Here is an 18,968-nt window from a genome sequence, read left to right as displayed (position 1 = left end):
ACTCTCCCAAATTAAGCTCACACCACCACAGAAAAAATGCTTTTTCCAAGCTATTCATATTAGACAAGGGAAGGATTTGAAATATTACACTGTCCCATTATGCTTTGTCTGAGGTCGGTAATAACAAGTGATGACTGTGAAAGACCAACTAAAAAAAAAAAAAAAAAAATCAAAAATTTTTTTCAAGATCTTTGTGGAAAATCCAGCATCACGTTTGACTTTCTTGAGTAAATGAGTTTGATGAGTTAGTGAATTACCTGTAAGAGTCTCTGTTGCTGATGGTATCATGACCAGAATCTTCCTGTTCATCTCCTGCTACATTAAAACAGACCCGTTTGCTGTTTCTTTCTCCCTTCTCATTGTCACTGTCTGTTGGTATTATGCCCTCTGATGTCTTACGTTCTAATTTAGGAGAATATGTTATTGAAGACAGAAGGCTGCAATGTAATATTAAAAAAATAAATGCACATTTTCAAACTGTCTGCTATAGATAACTACCTTATTTGCTGAATACAATAGGCTTACAAATATTTCTAGAGTGCTTCAATGTTTCATATCAAGTAAATATTCTATTGCATAAAAAGCATGTCATTCAAAGTTCACTTGTTCTTCACAAAATGAGTCATACAAACAGCATAATTTAGACCAGAAAGCTTCACTGAAATCCAGGTTGTGCCATGCATGACTACAACTAAAACAAAGCTGTGGTAGTTCTATTGGATACTTGTGAAATGGGGATAATGAGAATAACTGGCTTCCATGACTGCTATGAGAATGAATATTCCTGGTGCATAATGGGTGTTATCTTTAGCCCCTGGCCATTAGCACAACCATCACCACCTTACGGAAATACCCAACAATCTCCAAAGTGCTAGCCAAATATTAAACCCAAACTGTAAACGGGCCTTAATGTCCTTACTGGCTCACATTCAGTATTAAAAACCCACCTATCCCTCTACCTGTGCCTTGGGTTTCGCCCAGGCATTCTCTATTTGGCAGGGAGAATATTGGATTGTCAATCCCTCTCCCTGCTCATACAAACAGGAGTCCTGGCCTTGGGGATTACAAGACAGCAAACAGAGTAACACACAATGTGAGGATGGGGTAATTACAATCTCATCTGCAAGCCAGCCAGGATGAAATGTTGCAAATCTGCCCACAGAAAGAGCTCCTCCACTTGGCTCCAGGGTAAAATGCTGCAGTCAGACTGAACTGTGTGAAACCTGCTGAGGACTTTGAGTAGCTGCTGACTCCAACACTAGGCTTGAACGTTTTCTGTGGCATGTTTCTGTTACAACTAACTCAAAATTAGGCAAAAATGGAATCGAACTTTATCGTCAAACAGCATGCTAAAAAATTTGCAAAATGAATTAAACCATGTCTAAACAAAGGACCCATATAGGGCTTCTCAAGCCAACAGCCATCTTCACATTTACTAAATACCTGTGATTTTCAGTTCCAATCACTAGCGCATATCTTGGTTCTCATTTTTCCATAGCAATGTAATGTTTGTTATTTCAAGACTTTGAAGGTATCTTATACATATTTCATAATGTCAAACCCAATGCTGTGCATTGAATAAATACCTGTTGAGTGATTTCACTAAACACATTTATTATACCATGCATTGTTCTTGGTGCAGTGGATATAGTAGTTTATAAAATACACAAACGGGCCAGGCGCTGTGGCTCATGCCTGTAATCCCAGCACTTTGGGAGGCCGAGGTGGGTGGATCACACGAGGTCAGGAGTTCGAGACCAGCCTGGCCAACATGGTGAAACCCTGTCTCTATTAAAAATACAAAAATTAGCTGGGTGTGGTGTCGTGGCGGAAGACTGTAGTCCCAGCTACTTGGGAGACCGAGGCAGGAGAATCACTTGAACCCTGGAGGTGGAGGTTGCAGTGAGCGGAGATCATACCACTGCACTCCAGCCTGGGCAACAAAGCAAGACTCCATCTAAAAAAACAAACAAACAAACAATAACAGCGACAAAAACAAAACACAAAAGCCCCTACCTTCTTGGAGCTCAAATTCTACTGAGAGAAGACAAGTAAAAACAAGTAAACTTTCTAGTATATCAAATGGCAGCAAATGGTAAGGAGAAAAACAAAGCAGGGAAGGAAGCGTGAAGCTGCTATTTCAAATAGCGGTGCAGTCAGGTCAGGTCTCACAGTGAGGTGAGATTTGAATAATATTTTGACATTTTACAGTTTTTAGACACCAGTGAAAAATTGAAGGAGCTATGTTACATTGCTCGAGGCCCTGTGAACATTTTTAATACCAAAAGCTGTGGATGATTTTAAACACAGTTTTTCTCTTTGAAAAGATACTTTTATGTCGTGTAAGACAGATTGTCTATTTATTCACCCTCTCCACCCAAAAGATTAAAACATTAGACTAACTCCAATTATCCAAGCTCCATGCTGCACAGACAGATGAACTTTGAATACCAAAGAGGAAAAAAAAACGCAGGAGTTCTCATTTTGCAAAGAGCCCTCTGCGCTTATGTATCTTTTAAATTAGAAGTCATGGGGCTAAGCATAATTTTTTTCAAAGTTACATGAATTGTATTCAGATATTTGCTTTTCATTTAAAACAGCTGCAATCATGCTTGCGTTGACCCTGTGGGAACAAGTGTTAGGCTTACAAACAAATGATAGAAAAACTGTATTTTAAACACCATGTTTTGCATAAAATTTCTAGATTCTGAAAAGCAACAAGGCATCAAACCATAATATTTGTGCTTGCAGAAATCCCTTCACTTTCATTCATATACAATATTAATTACCTACTAGAGGTCCATTAATTAAAAGCTTCAGCAGCATGCAATTCCAGGTGAATCTCCTCCTTGTGCCATTGATAAAAAAGATTTTTGTATACAGTATGTTGCAATGACCTGTGTGTTTTTAGACATCATCATCATCTCTAACATCTGTTGAGCTTTTATGACAGTCACCATGCTAAGTCTTTAACAGGTATCAATTCATTTAATCTCTAAAACCACCTTATGAAGTAGGTATTATCATTATTTCCCCATTTTAGAGGCGGGGTAGGCAAAACATATTGTTATATACATAGCCTGTGCAAATTAAGCAGGATTCCCTCTCCCTGCATCTAACTTGCACACTCTGGAGGGAGTAGGGTGCATCCCGGTGTTTCATAACTCAACTCACAGAAGTACTGTGAGAATGAAATCAGCCAACGTATGTAATAGTGTAATCTTGCCTGGCACATAAGCACCTATAAAAAAGCTGGTTTTTATGGTGTGCCCCTCTTTTTGTGTATTTACTAGCAAAATGCTTGGGGAAACCTCAATGATTACTCTACCACCACCACCAGCATTCCTCTCTGTAACCCCCGGGTTACTAACTGTCTGAAAGTGTGGTTTGTTCATCACTCAATCCTGAGGCATGTGGCACCTGCAAAATGAAGTCTGTTCTCAAATCCCCTGTGATTACCAGGCCCCTTTCCTCCCTGTGAGAATACACAAATCCTCTATTTTAAAACCCTGTCAAAGGTTTTGGACATTAATTATTTTTCCTTTTACTTATTTCTTGTACCTAAGTGTCATTACCCAGTAAATAGCCCATTAAAGGGCAAAAGTCTTTAACTTTCCAAAGTGAAACCAGAATCACAAATCCTTGATTAAATTCATTACATCATCTTACCACATGTTACTAGACAGGAAATTCATCTCTAATTCTATCTTTGGGTCTGAAGCTAAGTAGGAGGATTTAGTGAAATGCCTATGTGTTAAAGGAAATTTCATTTCTGAGAGGTATTCCCAGGTGACAGAACAACCAGACTTTATGATAAGACAAGCTCAACCTCAGGACCTTTCACAGGGATGAATAACTTCTAGAAAAGCTACCATTGAGGTGTTATCAGGCAATTTATCTTAAAACTTGGCAACACATCTGAGATCTGCTGCTTCACTTGCAAAGACATCTCTGACTAGGAATAATTACTATAGGGTGAGAAAATTGTTCCGATACTAGATTTTTAAATAATGTGTTAACCTCGACTGCATGGCAGCGTCTCTGAATATTAAAAGCAATGGGGAATCCAGGCACTTAAAACAACTGTACTGTTGTACAGCGATTTATATTGCACATTAAGTTGTGTGGAACCTATTAATACTTAGAATTAAATTATGCGGTGTACCCAAAGAAGACCAAGGTGGTTTCTCCAATCATTTGCTCACTTTTTGCCACCTTTCTAATAAACATGCTCAGCTGGGTAAAGGTTTTTAGAATAACAGGGTGGGGGAAACTTCAGTGAAAAGTAATCATTTTAAGTAGTTTTAGTTAATAAAAATAACTAGTCTGCAACTAGTGCCTTAAATATAAACATTTTAAGCCAAGTAAAAGGAGCTCCTTGCGTTTACATATTTTTCCTGAAAATATTTCTACATCACCTGAACCTTTAAAAAAAATTCAATAAATTAACAAAGACAAAGCCTGGAGGATTGCCAGGCAGTGCTAGATCGTCATTGCATTAAAGATTAGTCCCTGAGCAGTGCCAGCTGAGGCACATCAATAATCTTGCCATTGACAAGACTCATCCCAAAATGGCAATAACAACTCTTGGAACTGGAGGTATGGGATTGGTCCAGATGTTTTCTTAAAATCCCTTTGAGGCCTAGAAGCTATGATTCAATGCCACTGTTTATTGCCTTATTAATAAAAATTCTATATACTTCATAAATACCTGTGGTAGACAACAACTGGTTTTTAAAATATATCATGCAACAAAATCTCATTTATTAAATGAAGTAAAATATCATATCCTAAAATATAAACTTCTGTCGCAAGGATTCCAACACAATTCAAAAATGTCATGCAATTGCTTAAAAAATACTTTCCTTTTCTCTTAGCAATCTTGAACTGTTTAATTCATCTGTAAATAGGAAAAGCCACAGTATAATACACAAAAATAGTATATTAGAAATAGAGAAACAAAATCTTAATTCTAAATCACTCATAAAACTTCAGAAAATTAGCAAAGTAAATACTAAATATTGAGGATAATTTTTAAAATACAATGCATCTAATATGATTTTGATCTCTAAATTTCAAAAACGTGTAAAATGAGAGATCATGTCAATTATGACTTCATCAGTATAATGTCTAATTACAACAAAGGCTTGGAATAAGGTCTAAATATTTTGTGTCAAAACTGAATTATCCATGAAATACAGGACGATAGGTGTGTATGTGAAGTCAAGAGTTCACATCTGTAGCCATTTAAATCAACAACTTCATGAAGAGAGTACAATAAAAAGAAGATAACAATATTTCTATTAGTTTCAGAATCTGCTAATTGGGGATATATTAAATAATTTCTACCCCTTGAATGGATGAGCAAGCATTATATTAGGCAGCGTGCTGATTACTTTCTGTATTAATTTGTATAACTTTCATCACCACAAACTTGTAATTCATTATTATTACTCATTCACTTCTGTAGATGAGAAACTGAGCTACTTCAAACCCCACGCTGTTCTGACTATACAGAGCTGTCTGGACTAGATGTGAAGCATCGTCCTATACCATGATGTGACAAAGCATCCTCGCAAGCTCAGGCAATTCTCCAACCATCAAATTCTTAAATAAGAATTAGAACTGATTTATTTGGAAAAGTGCTCATTAACTGCCTCCACCTTCTCTTGGTTAAAAATACTGGCACAGATATTTGGGTTATTGCTTAACAGGCCATGAATTCAATCAGAAAAGAAAAAAGTATTTGTCCTAGAGATACATAATTTTGCATTTACTCATTTAACAAGTATGTGAAGCATTTATTATACTTTGTTTTTTATAAATTTCTATTGAGTGCATATTCACCAAAATTTGTACCCTGAACTACAAAGAGTACAAGGAAATCCTCATACAAAACTGGTATGCTTTCAAATATATTTTTCAAGGTAATATTTTTACACTAAGACTCACGTAGCATCCTTGTATAAGATAGAATTTTGTCATTCTCTTCCCTGGTATTAAATGCTTACTTAAAATATATACCTATACGTATTTTTTCCATTAAAAAACATTTTTAAAGTTTTGGAATGAAGAGGATCTGCATAATCAACACAAATCTCCTAAATTTCCAATAACTAAAGAGAGAATTATTGAATTTTTCTAGGTCACATTTTTACAGCTATTTAATTTGGCAAACTTAAAAGTGTAGTACAAAACACTTACTCATCTATTTGACAAACACACATCTCCACCTCTTTCAGTGCAGTCTGAAGTTTACCCAGCAGTTTCTGATAGATGTCTTGGGTTTCTAAGTCTTCTTCTTTCAGCAGATACCTGAGACCATGGCCATCCTGCTGTCCCAGAGACAGACCTGAAGGGGCCGCCATGGTTGTGATGGTGTGCTGAATGTACACCATAGGGCTCAGTTTCCCTGAGGAATTAAAGTCATTCCTTAGTAACATGTATCACCTTTAACTTATGATAACAATCCAGTCCAATTAATTTTTATTTTTTAATTGACAGATACAATTACATGTATTACATGTACAACCTGATGTTTTGATGTATATATGCATAATGCAATGACTAAATCTAGGTAATTAACATATGTATTACTTCACGTAGTTATCATGTTGGTGCTGAGAACACTGTATACCCACTCTCTTAGGATTTATCAAGAATACAATATATTAACCATACTCGCCATGTTATACAATAGATCTCTTGAACTTATTCCTCTTATCTGATTGAAATTTTATATCCTTTGGCCTGCATCTTCTCAATCCCCCACCCAATCACCCCAGGCCCTGGTAATCACCATTCTACTCTCTACTTCTATGAGATCAACTTTTTTAGATTCCTCATATAAATGAGATCATATAGTATTTGTCTTTCTGTGTCTGGTTTATTTCACTTTAACATAATGTTTTCCAGGTTCATCTATGTTGTCACAAATGACAGGATTTACTTCTTTTTATGGCTAAATGGTATTCCATTGTGTTTATATACCCCATTTTCTTTATCCAGTCAAGTTAAATTTGAGATTCCATAAAATAAAATGCTGATCCAATGCTGAATTTAATTCAGAAATTAGAGCCTGTGGGGAGTTGTAATTAAAAACTAGAAGACAGTTTGATCCCTTGTCCTACTGCGATGGTACAGAATGGCATAGTGCATTGCTGCAGATGTTCCTCAGGTATTGTTCTCAAAGTTTCAGGGCCATGTCATATGAGCAGCTTTCACAGCAGGATGAGCTGTGCCTATCATACGCCTAAGGAAAGCAAGAGCAATCATCCTTCTTAGAAGAAAAATAACAAAAACATCTAACTCCATTTTCATTCAGTATACACTTAGGCATAATTATCCAAGTGATTACAGTAAGAAATCCTTCCTTTATAAAAGTTCATGCTTGTTTGCACACCAGTTATCTACTGAATTTCAGGGCTGCACGAATAGCTATGATTGCCTAAATGACTTTTTACGATTTGGTAAAGTTGCAAAAGCGAGCATACCTTGCTCCGAAGATTTGTTTTCTTTATCATGAGAATGATGCTTCCTACTATCCAACTGAACACCAAATGCACTTCCCAAAGAGGTTGATGTTTTGGGATAAGAAACTTCCATCACGTTGACATGGCAGTTGGTAGGGCAGAAATCACTGCTGTGCAGTGGGGAGATTTTAGATTTGGCCTGTTTAAAAGTAGGCCAGGCTCTATTCTTCAGTACACGAGAAAACTGCAAATTAAAGAAAACACAAAAAGCAGTTGAACACACAGTAATAACTCAGGCAAGTTTTTTTCACTTGCATCAATCACAACAAAATCAAAGGGAATTAAATCATGTCAACTTGAATGATTGAAATCAATTATATGTTGTTAGAAATTACATTATTATTTCAAAACTCAAGCATTCTTAATAAAGCCAAGCAATATAAGCAGCAAATGCATATGATTCCTTTGAAACTGTGATTGCAACTTAGGTGTTCAAAGAAATGAATTTCTGTGGCCAGCATAATATACTTGGACTCAAATCCACAGGCTCCCAGCAGCTGAAAGAGTCTGACAGGGCAAGTGGCATCCCAGGACACCAGGAGAGAACGGAGAGCTTCCAAACAAGGCAAAATGGCAAAACGGGGTAACTGCCGAGTCAAGGGTGGAAGAAGATGGGATGTCCCAAACACAAGCATAAAGCTAATCCAAAGCACCAGTCTGTGTACAGGTCAGACAGCAAGGTGTGGCGGCTGAGGCCCAGAATGGCAGGACAAATCTGTTTCCCATGCCTCCTGCTAATCACTGAGTCAGGATCAAACTGAAGACTAGTGTGCACTCTGCCTTTATGCTTTGAGAATAAAGTGATACCTGATTTATATGACTTCCCAGGTAGCCACTCCACTGCTTCAAACCTTGCCATGGGTTTCCATTCAAATCCATCTATTCTTCGCCACGGTCTCTAAAGCAGCCCAAGTCGGATGCCCACCTAGCTTCTCTATCTCAAGTTTTCTTCCCCTTGCTCCCTAAGCTCCTTCTGGCCCTCACTTGGTTTGTCTCACAAACTATCTACTCACTCTGACCCTTTCTACAGGCTGTTCAGTGGGCCTAGAATATTCTTCTTCCTGCATTGCCAAACTGTTTCCTTTGCAACTTCAAGTTCTATCAAATCATCAAGAGGCCTTCCCTGACTCCTAGTCTAGGTTCAATTTCCCTGGCTACTGCTAAGTTCCAGCACACTGTAACCTTACTATTATATAGGTATAAATAATTATCTTATTTCTAGCTCCCCTAGCAGATGGCAAACCCCATGAGGGTAACACGTAGGTCTGTTCTGTGTACTATCGGTAAGAGTCTGGTAGAGTTAGACTGAATTGTAGTCTCAAAAGCAAAGGATTGAGAGTCACTGTCTACCTGTGTATTTGTTACAGCTGTCGTAATAACTGATACGATGTTAGGCAAGTCAGTGTCTTTTTTGCATTCTTCATAAAATAATGGACATGGATTAAATAATGTCTATATTATCTTCTCCCTTGAAAACTATAACCATGATCCTATCTATTTATCTACTAGTAGAGTAATAATTTTGGTATGGATAAGAATAAAAATTAAGACTATGGTCACTGTCTAACTTTTCTAGATTCAATTCAAGAATAAATATCAAAATTCACATTTCATAAATACAAGCTCGCCATTAGAACAGGGACTGTCTTATATGTATATGTGTACATTATGCATATATGTGATATATACACACACACATGTACAATGTGTGTATTAAACTATGTCTTCAAATCGCGTGTCAGAAGCTGTGTAGCTCAGCCATGTGCCAGTGCACCGTAGGAATCTAAATGGAACTGAATTGAAATGCAGGAAATTATTAACAAAATGATGAGCAAATTTAATAATAATGGATAGTGAATATTTATCCTAAACTTTTTTTAAAGAAAGGAATTTAGAGAACTCCTAACCTATCCGAGCACTTTACTAATAAAGAAATGGTGACTTAGAGGCTTATGTGGGACATAGAATTTAAGGCTAGATGCAAAAACCTTTTTCAGTCAAAAGTTCTTTTCCACTGTTGTTGCAGGATAAAAGTCTCACAAGGCACCCATGGCACAAAAAAAGGCACAGAAATCAATTTTATTAGGTAACAGCATCCACCATAATAGGAAGTTATGCTTCTCTTGACTTCTTCCATTTTAAACAATTATCCATCCATTCAAAAGCAAGAAGAGAGGCATCTATTCCAGACTCTGTGCTCAATGCTGGAGATACAGCCCTTGCCCTCCTGGAGTTCACAGTCTAGTAGACAACACAAGAGAAACAATGCAATACTATTGCTATATGCAGCAATTGTTTATTGCAATTATTAGGTTGTAGCAAAAGTGATTGCGGTTTTTGCCATTCAAAGTAATGGCAATGTGCCATATATATAATACCTGTGCCATATATATAATACAGTAATACATTGCTTAACAATGGGGATGCATTCTGAAAAATGCACCACTAGGTGCATCTATCTGAACACAGAAAAAGTAGAGTCAAAATATAGTATTATAATCTTATGGGACCACCATTTATATATATATATGATCTGTCACTGACTGAAATGTTATGTAGTGCATGATTGTATATATGCAATCATATAATACACGTAAAAGCCAGATAATTAGAAATTTTGTTACAAGCTGAAAAGGAAGTGAACGGGGTGACGTCATGAAGTGTTAATGGAGTGATCGGGGAGAGCTGGCAGAAGATTCCCTTGCTAGGGGGACTGGCTTTCCAACTTGTAGCTCAATACAAATGCCGTGAATACAGAATGTCCCCCTGCCCATATGCAGGAAGGGCTGTGTACTATGTCTAAAGGTGCCTGCACTGTTCCAAAGGGTAAGAGTCAGACAGGGGCCCTCTCTGCTAAGATCAGTTCTTGAGAAGGAAGGTCCTCAGGAATGCAGTGCTGTCTTCCATCCTGGGATATTCCTAAGAGAGGAGGAGGCAGGAGGAGGAACCCCATAGTCACAGGTACTGGTAATGTGCTGCTTACACTGTGAAGATCAAAACTGTGCTCCCAGACAGGATGCCATGCTGTGAAACTGTAAGACCTTTCTGAAACTCGAACCTAAAATAAGGAAGGTACAGTTCATGGATTGACGGTGGTTCATGCATGAGAACATTCTGATTGTGCAAATGGGCCTGTAAACATCAACCTGCCTATCTTTTTAGCAACATCAAAGGAAACACTGCACTCATTAATCTGCTTTGGAGAAACTCCCAGGGAAAGGTTAAAAAACAAAAAAGTATTTTCCCCAAATAAAAACTGCAATTTTGCAATAAAGAAATGCAAAATGGGTGTGGAGAGAGATGCACTGGGAGGGACAGGACTTTAGATATACTATGGATACTACAAGCCCAAACTTACTGCCACCTTTATTCATTTATCCAACAATGACTTCTGGAAGGCTCTTTGGCATCAGGCACTATCCTCAGCATGTCGGGGAACATTAGTAAACAAAACAAAGATTCCTGCCTTCCAGGAGGTTACATTCTAGTGAGAAGAGAGATCAACAGCAAATACGGTAAGTCATTTATGTAATGTTGATAGATGGTAAATGTAACTGAAAACAAAATTGAGCAGCGTAAGAGGGTTCGAAGTTTCAGAGGTGAACTGAAGAATGGATTACCAATTGTAACCAGGATGATCAGAACAGGCCTCACTGAAGCTGACATTTAAGCAGTCCGGAAAGAGGGGGAAGTTAGAAATGTGAGCATCTGGAAAGGGGTCATTTCTGGCAGAGGGAACAGCCAGTGCAAAGCCACAGGACTGGTGTATCCAAGGAGCATCAAGAAAACCAGTGTGACCAGAGCAGCAGTGAGAGGGAGGCAGAGGAGGCAGGATTGGAGAAGCAATGCAGGGAGGGAGGGCACAGATCCTGAAGGCCACTGAAAGGATTTGGCTTTGACCATGAGTGAAGTGTACAGCCACTCAGGACAACTGTGAGTTGGCCAGGAGCAGCAAGGAGACCACTTACAGAAGAGAGATGGCAGTGGCTCACCCAAAGCCACCAGCAGTAGAGGTAGGGAGGAAAGGCTGCATGGTTGAAGGTAAAGCCACAAGAATGGTATGAGAGAAAGGGAAGTGAAGAGTGTACTCAAGGTTTTAGGCTGAGCAATGGGAAGGATGAGCATAAGCCCAAGAAAGAGAAGGCAGCAAAGAAAAGGCAAACTGCAGGGGCACTGGGGTGGGGCAGGGGAAGGGTCAAGAGCTGATTTGGAACATGTGAAGCGTGAGATATTGATTAAACCCAGTTGCAGAGGTCAAACGGGCCGGGACACTGAATGAGATCGCCAGGGAATTGCGAATGGAGAGAGAGAAGGAGAAGACAGAGTCCTGAGCCCTGGAGTTTTACCAAGGAAAGGGGAGGGAAGAAAAGGAGGACCAGCTAGGATACCACAAAGGAGCCTCCACAAGAAAGGACAAAAACTAGGCATATGTGGGGTCACAGAGGACTGCCAAGTAGTGGTTTACGGTCAACTGCATCAGATCCCACTAAGACAAGGAATGCTATCAGAACAGTCAATAGACTTTGGCAAAATACAGCCATTTCAGTTACATAGAGGGGAGTAGAGGCCCACTGGAGTGTGCTGAGGGTAATGAAGGTGAGACAGCAGGTATAGACAGCCCTTTCCAGAATAAAGATCAAAGAAAGGGAACAGTACGGAGTAGGGGAGGGCTATTTCTTTTTAATGTAGGTGATATAAAGCATATTTCTACACTGACAGGAATTAACAATTTCTGGAGATAGAACTTCAGGTTTTTAACGCATTGGTAACTAATTCATGAATTATTGACTAGAGCAGCATATTTTAATCCAATTATAGTCACTTAACTAAAAGAAGTAATACAATGGTAACCTATTATTTTGCAGATAGCTTCCTATTTCAATTAAGCATAAAATCTTTTTGGCACGAGGTTATGAAAGTTTTGTATTGTACCCTTTTGAGGGAAGGGGATATGGGGAAGACTTTTTCTCACAATCTTCCCAGTCCATATATCAGTGTGAGGGTTACATGGCATGAATAAGTAAAGAGGGACTTCAGACATTCAAAGGAAGACTTCCAGTTCCTGCATGTAATATTTCTGTGTAAACAGGAACTATCCCTTGAATGTATATTAAATATTTCTATCTAGGAAGTATCCCCAATACCCAAAATAAGCCCAATTATGGAATTATTCTAAAGCAGAAGAACGACTGTAAAGCTAAAAAGTGTTTCCAGGACAATTTAGGGAGAAAGCATTCCTCCCTACGGGGCATAATTTTATGTCTGAATTATCCTCAAATCCTGCTCCACAGAGAAAAAAGTCTCACTTAGGATTCATTCACATCTTCAGTTAGGTCTGACCAGGTTTCATACACGTGCCAAAAAACATCTGTGGCCTGTACAACCAGCCAGGAAATCTATTATAATTGCAGCAGCCTTACTATAGAAGCTATAGCAATCAACTGGTTTCTATTTTTAAAACCTAAAACTTTCAGAGTCAAAATAAGGTAAAGCCAGCATCTTCGAGATTTTAGTTTCTATGGATACATTTTATTTCACAAAAAGAAGAGTGCTGAAGTCTTCATCAGGAAGAAAAATATGTTTCTAATAATAGTTTTAAAGTATATGTGTGAAAATTAAAAATCTATATTCTCAAATGCTATGGGTTCTGTGGACATGCATTTGATACATAAATGGAGCTAATCTTACATGACCTATTAGGGCTACGATCTTAGGCACCTAAATCTTATTCAAATTGAAAAGATCCTTGCAATATTTTCTTGCTAACCTTGATTCTCTATCTAATGAGAAAACCAGTTATTTTAAATATGTTTATGGCCAAATGGGATGATGACAAAAATAGCTTTTAAAGCACATAGGCCCTAGGTGACTACATGTCTCTTTTTTATTTCTAAATTAAACATAAACACAATGGAGACTCATTCCATAGGAACCTAGTCTGTTAGTTGCCACCTACGTGACCTTAAGCAAATTCTTAATCTCCCGGAAAAAAGAGGCAGGATGAGAGAAGAGTCCATACACATGACTGTTTTGATACTCAAGTAACAATAATGTACATAAAAGAGCTTTCTGCAATTCGGTGACATTATTTTTATCATCTAACATCATTGCCCATTAGCCTGTCCATCTGTGCCATAAAAGCTTCTAGGATCTCAGTTACTTATGAGTAAATGGAACACACTTCTCACCTTCCAGGGTGACGTTTTTGAGGATCTCCAACATTTGTTTAAGCCTGTGTTCTCTTGGTCCTCATTCTTAATCTGCTGCATCAATTTGCTAACTAATATACCCTGATCCTAAGATTATGTTTGTTTATATAGTTTACCATTTTCCATGTACACTTCTGTAAGCTACTTCCACTTTTTATTGCATGAAAGAATGAAGAGAGGAAAGCAGGAAGAAAGCAAAAGAGAAATGTCCCAGGCATGGTGACCAGTTTGACACCCAGACTCTGCCTGAACCTGTATCACACCTTCTTGTACAAATCCATTTCTAAAGTAGAACAACTCTCTTTTTCAAAATTTCTTCAAAAGGAGAATACTGATTTGCATGTGTGCAGCAGTTTTTTGCATTTGTTTAGACCTTTTACTTCAAAGCACTGTTACATTTCATAGAGAAATAAGAAGTAAGTAAAGAATCTTCTGTCCTTCAACTCCAACAAGGTACATTCCATGGAATCTTCCCCAGACTCAAATAGGTGAACTGAACCAGCAGCCATGAAAAGCAGATTAACAAAAGTGGCAGGTAAGCAGTGACCCTGAACATTAGTTTTCTTCACATGAATAAATTTTAAAAAGATACAATAGTAATGCAAACTCAACTCAACAACCCAACCATTACAGGAATTGTTTAAAGGAAAAAATCATGATCTCTCTTCCCTTGACTCACTCAGTTAGTAACCAATGTTTTGAGTCCCTTGGGTATTAATTTACATACATCCCTATTCTCATGCAGCCAAATATAGACATAGATGGGCTTATTTTAATTACCATATCAAGAACATAAAACACATATACTTACCACATATTCATATACATTGAGATAAAGAATATTATCTAGTACGACTGACCAAATTTTAAGCAACCAACTTCATTTGGAGGGAAATCATTTAATCAATTAGTCTTTTATTGGTATAAATAGAAATAATTGTTAAACTTGTTTTAGCATGTGTTTTGGAGATGAATTCCCATTAATTCTACCTTTAAAATATGTCCCCAAATTCATCTAATGTTTTTTGTCTCCTTCATCTTCAATGTAGTCCAAGCCATCAGCATCACTCAACTGGGCCACTGCAACAGCTTCCTACCGGTCTCTATTTCTCCATTTCTGCCCCCTTGCAATCCATTCCTACAAAAGCATTATCTTTCAAAAGCCTAAATCAGATGAAGTCATCCCCCTGCTTAAAACCTTCCAATTGGTTTTCATTAATATAATAATAAAATCCAAACTCCTTCCCAAGTCCCAAAATGTACAGGAGCTGCCACAGCTCTTCACAACTGGCCCTGCCTAAGCCTCTGACCTTAAGCCTGGCCACCAACCTCTGGCCACCCTGGCCTTCTTTCTGCTTTGGGGCTTCAATTACCAACTGTTCCTTCTCCCTGGAGGCTTCTCTCTCCAACTGAAAGGGAGAGTTCTACTTGTCATGCAGATACACGCTTTCTCATAAGGGGCTTTCTCTAGCCACAGAGTCAAAAGGATCAACCTGGCATTTAAACCATACTTCCCTATTTTGATTTCCTCATAATTCTTCTTAATATTTGATTCCCCCCACTTTGTAGGGATTTATTTACTTCTTTGCTGTCTCTCCCACTTGAATGTGAGCACCATGAAAGAAGAGAAATTGTCTCCTTCCCTGCTATATTCCTGGAACCTAGAACAGTACTTGGCACATAGGGGGTGCCTAATAAATGTATCTCAAATGAATGACTTAATCAATTAATTTTTAAAAGCCCACAGTCCATGTACTTTCTGATTGAGGGTTTTCATTCTCTTAGTTGGGAGAAAAGGAAAGAAGAACTATAGTATAATTTTAAATTTTGACTTCAGAATTAGGTGGTCTGCATCAATGGCCAGCTCTATCTTTTACTAGAAAATAATTTAATTCTTTAGGCCTCAGTTACTATATTTTGAAGATGCGGGACAGTAACATAACTTACAAGTTTGCAAAGATCAAATGAGGTAATGGATGTTAAGGCATTTTAAAAACTCTAAAATGTTATATAATGTTATCATTTCTGTAAAATGGTACCTAACAAATATGTAAAGAAAATATCAAGAATTGATTTAAATTTGACATTTAACTAATAATCTCAACAATAATGATGTGTAAAATCAATAGAACCCTTACCTTTTTATAACTGGATATTCTCTGACATATGTGTTCAATTCTTTCACTGCAAAGGGCACTGAATTTACTCTGAAGGTCAGTAGGAATCACTTCATTTAGAGAATTTAGGCTGGTGCAGTTGTGTACAAAATGCTCATCACTTTTAGCCAGGGCTTCAAGAATCTGCAATGACAAACACACACGCACACCACCACACACAAACACACATACAGACACACACATCGAAAAACAAAACAAAACAAGAAGAAAAACTTCAAAAGCAGCCACATCAAATTTTGGTAAGTTAACAATACAGGGCAACTTTCCTATTTTGCTCTCTGGGTAGCTGCCAGGGAATTTCTACCTTCAGTCAGGCACTGTCAGTGAAGTGATCTGACCTGTCTGTCTGAAATTGCAGGTTTTCCTTCTGCTAACTATAGGAGCCTGCTTGGTGACGCAACTGGTCTTCAAAGACTCCCTGCTGGATACATCAGTACATTCTGATGTGGGACACGTCTATATTTTAGTTAGAGTGACTCAGGACATTTTTTTTCTCAATTTGGTAGAACAAGAAAACATAAAGCAATCCAATAGCATGCTTGTTACTTAAGAGTCTAGCAAATGCAGAAAGAAAATATTTGACAACTGCTTGCTGAAGAAATGAATAAATGAAGTTATTTCAGTACGGCAGAAATTAATGTGACTTGCAGCATCTGAGCTCTTGCTGATAAAAGCATTAGATAAAAGTATTTATGTGATGTTTTCAATTAGTAAATTCTTTTGACTATTTGAATCAATTGTAATAACATGTGTTGGTGGGGAAGGTGTACCATCAATCACTAAGAATTTCCAATGACCTGAGAATTAATTATGCGATTATATATTGATATATAGATACGTAGCATTTCTGATTAATCAGACATTGCAAGAATGGATTATACCCATAACCAATATTTTATGTTATTCTGTGAAACATAAAATGTATATATGTTCTAGTTATTTGAGCTCCCTCACCACCTCCACTTCCCTTTCATGCTGACTATGGAGTATGAGTTTTTATTTAATCACTAGTCTAGAACTTACAGCTAACTTTATCATTAGCAGTGTGACCTTGGCTACATTTCTTACTTGACTGACTTTTCTTCATGTGTAAAATCCAAGTGATATTTGCAATACTAGTTTATATGTTGTCCTATGTAGAATAATCCATGTAATTCTGCAAACTTGAAATAGCTGGAAAATGAGAAAATAATTATAATATCCTGGTTTCAAACTTTTACATGGATCCCATTCATACTATAATGTAGATGGGAAGAGACTGCATTTTAAAAATATATATTTTAGATATCAGTAGATACATATAGAGGTACAATATCATCAGAATGATGAGATTTTTAAAAAGTTAACTTTCAGAACATAAAACCAAAAGACAAAATAATTATTTTTAAAATAGTTCATTTAGATGTCTATATTATTTCCTCCTGCTAAAATTTTAAAAATACATGATAGAAATGCTACATCTATCTCAACTATTAATATTTTAAACAACAATTCAAACAGAGAAATAAAGGTAGGAAAGCTACATCTCATTTTTCTTACTTGTACTATCTGAATTCTTATAGCATATAGAGCCATATGAAACACTAAATCCAACACCTGTGGAGGATACAGTAGGAGTCTGATGGATTTCCCTTGTAGGCAGGCCATGAAGAGCCAGCAGTTGCCTCTTTACCATGTATTTTATTCATTTGGATAAAGGCTCCCTTCCTTCCTCTCCATCTTGTTTCAGCCTAAGCACCTTTGCAAAGGTGATGTATTTTCCAAATGAGAATTACATAAATATCAGAGGATCTATTCATAAACTGATCTCTACGGTTCCCGAAATTTTATGAAATAAACATGGCACTTGCCAAATTTGAAATTGCTCATAATGTATTTCACCACTTTGAATACTCTTCAGAGGATTATGTACATTAAAAAAAAAAGCAGCATCTGTCATGAAAACCATCTGAATTGTATTCACAATAATGAATTCACAGACACAGCAAACTTAATAAATGCTGAAGTCCTTGCCATATCAATGAACACCTGCCTAAGCAAGGGTTTCATCTAACTTAACACTGTGCTCTGAAAGGATCAATAAAAGGAAGTTGTATGCATACCAAATAGTGGAGGAGGGGGAGAAAAATAAGAAATTGACTGAGGCTGGGCACAGTGGCTCACGCCTGTAATTCCAGCACTTTGGAACGCCAAAGTGATCACTTGAGGTCAGGAATTTGAGACCAGCCTGGGCAACATGATGAAACCATGTCTCTACTAAAAATACAAAAATTAGCTGGGCATGGTGGTGTTGCCTGTAATCCCACCTACCCTACTTGGGAGGCTGAGGCTGAGAATCGCTTGAACCTGGGAGGTGGATGTTGCAGTGAACAGAGATCACACCACTGCACTCCAGCCTGGGCGACAGAGTGACACTGTGTCTCAAGAAAAAAACAAAAAGAAGAAGAAGAAGAAGAAGTTTGAATGAGCTGACAGCTGCAACATGTTTAGCTATTTTTATTTTTTTAAGTGAAGGAGGGGGAGGATTTCAGTTCCTTTATTTAGAACAAAAAATCTTATTTCTTCAGCATCACTCCTACCTTGGCAGTTAAGCTGAAGAAACCTTTGGGCTCAATCATCTTTTCCACCACATTGCACTTGATGCCAGCTGTGCTGTCGTACTCATATACGACACCATACTCCAGGTGGACATTGTCCACTGTCAGACTCACATGCTCCTTCTTCCCGTCAATGATGGCCATAGTGTTGAATTTGTCAATAACCTCTGGAATAAAGACAATTGTAATCCAGCAAATTCATGAAGCGTTTGTGAATCTCCTCAGATAATTTTGTGTCTCTTTAAATAATTTTTAAAGAGTTCTTTAAGGGATGGTTAAATCTGATGTGTTAAATGAAGCGTCTATTCTTGTTAACATTTTAAAAAATAACATTTCGAGAAAAGCTTATGCTTGCGTGATCCAAACCTCAGCACTCTAACATGACTAGTCTTATCTTTGTATATCTACTTCAGTCTGTGGACCATACGTCTACCTATTTATACCAACATAAAT

The 18,968-nt window shown here is 37.6% G+C and overlaps 1 protein-coding gene across 4 annotated transcripts in view; it reads right to left on the bottom strand.

Annotated features, from left to right (window-relative positions):
* Positions 1–18,968, bottom strand: part of PREX2 (phosphatidylinositol-3,4,5-trisphosphate dependent Rac exchange factor 2) — a 283,235-nt gene that overhangs the window by 124,459 nt on the left and 139,808 nt on the right. The window contains exons 22-26 of one of the 4 annotated variants that reach the window (XM_005563489.5): positions 18,498–18,682; positions 15,880–16,041; positions 7,494–7,716; positions 6,205–6,412; positions 258–437 (exon numbers count right to left, since the gene is read on the bottom strand). In XM_005563489.5, the coding sequence (XP_005563546.1) occupies positions 258–437; positions 6,205–6,412; positions 7,494–7,716; positions 15,880–16,041; positions 18,498–18,682 (958 nt within the window). Of the gene's footprint in view, positions 1–257; positions 438–3,532; positions 4,901–6,204; positions 6,413–6,866; positions 7,253–7,493; positions 7,717–10,350; positions 10,591–15,879; positions 16,042–18,497; positions 18,683–18,968 lie in introns of those variants that run through there. The other 3 variants (XM_045398356.3, XM_065519321.2, XM_073998938.1) reach the window with 3 other exon arrangements.

The sequence above is a fragment of the Macaca fascicularis genome, chromosome 8 (assembly GCF_037993035.2).
Source record: "Macaca fascicularis isolate 582-1 chromosome 8, T2T-MFA8v1.1".
Classification (NCBI taxonomy): domain Eukaryota; kingdom Metazoa; phylum Chordata; class Mammalia; order Primates; family Cercopithecidae; genus Macaca; species Macaca fascicularis.
Note: the sequence above shows the minus strand (reverse complement) of the source record. Positions and strands in the feature narration are given on the sequence as shown.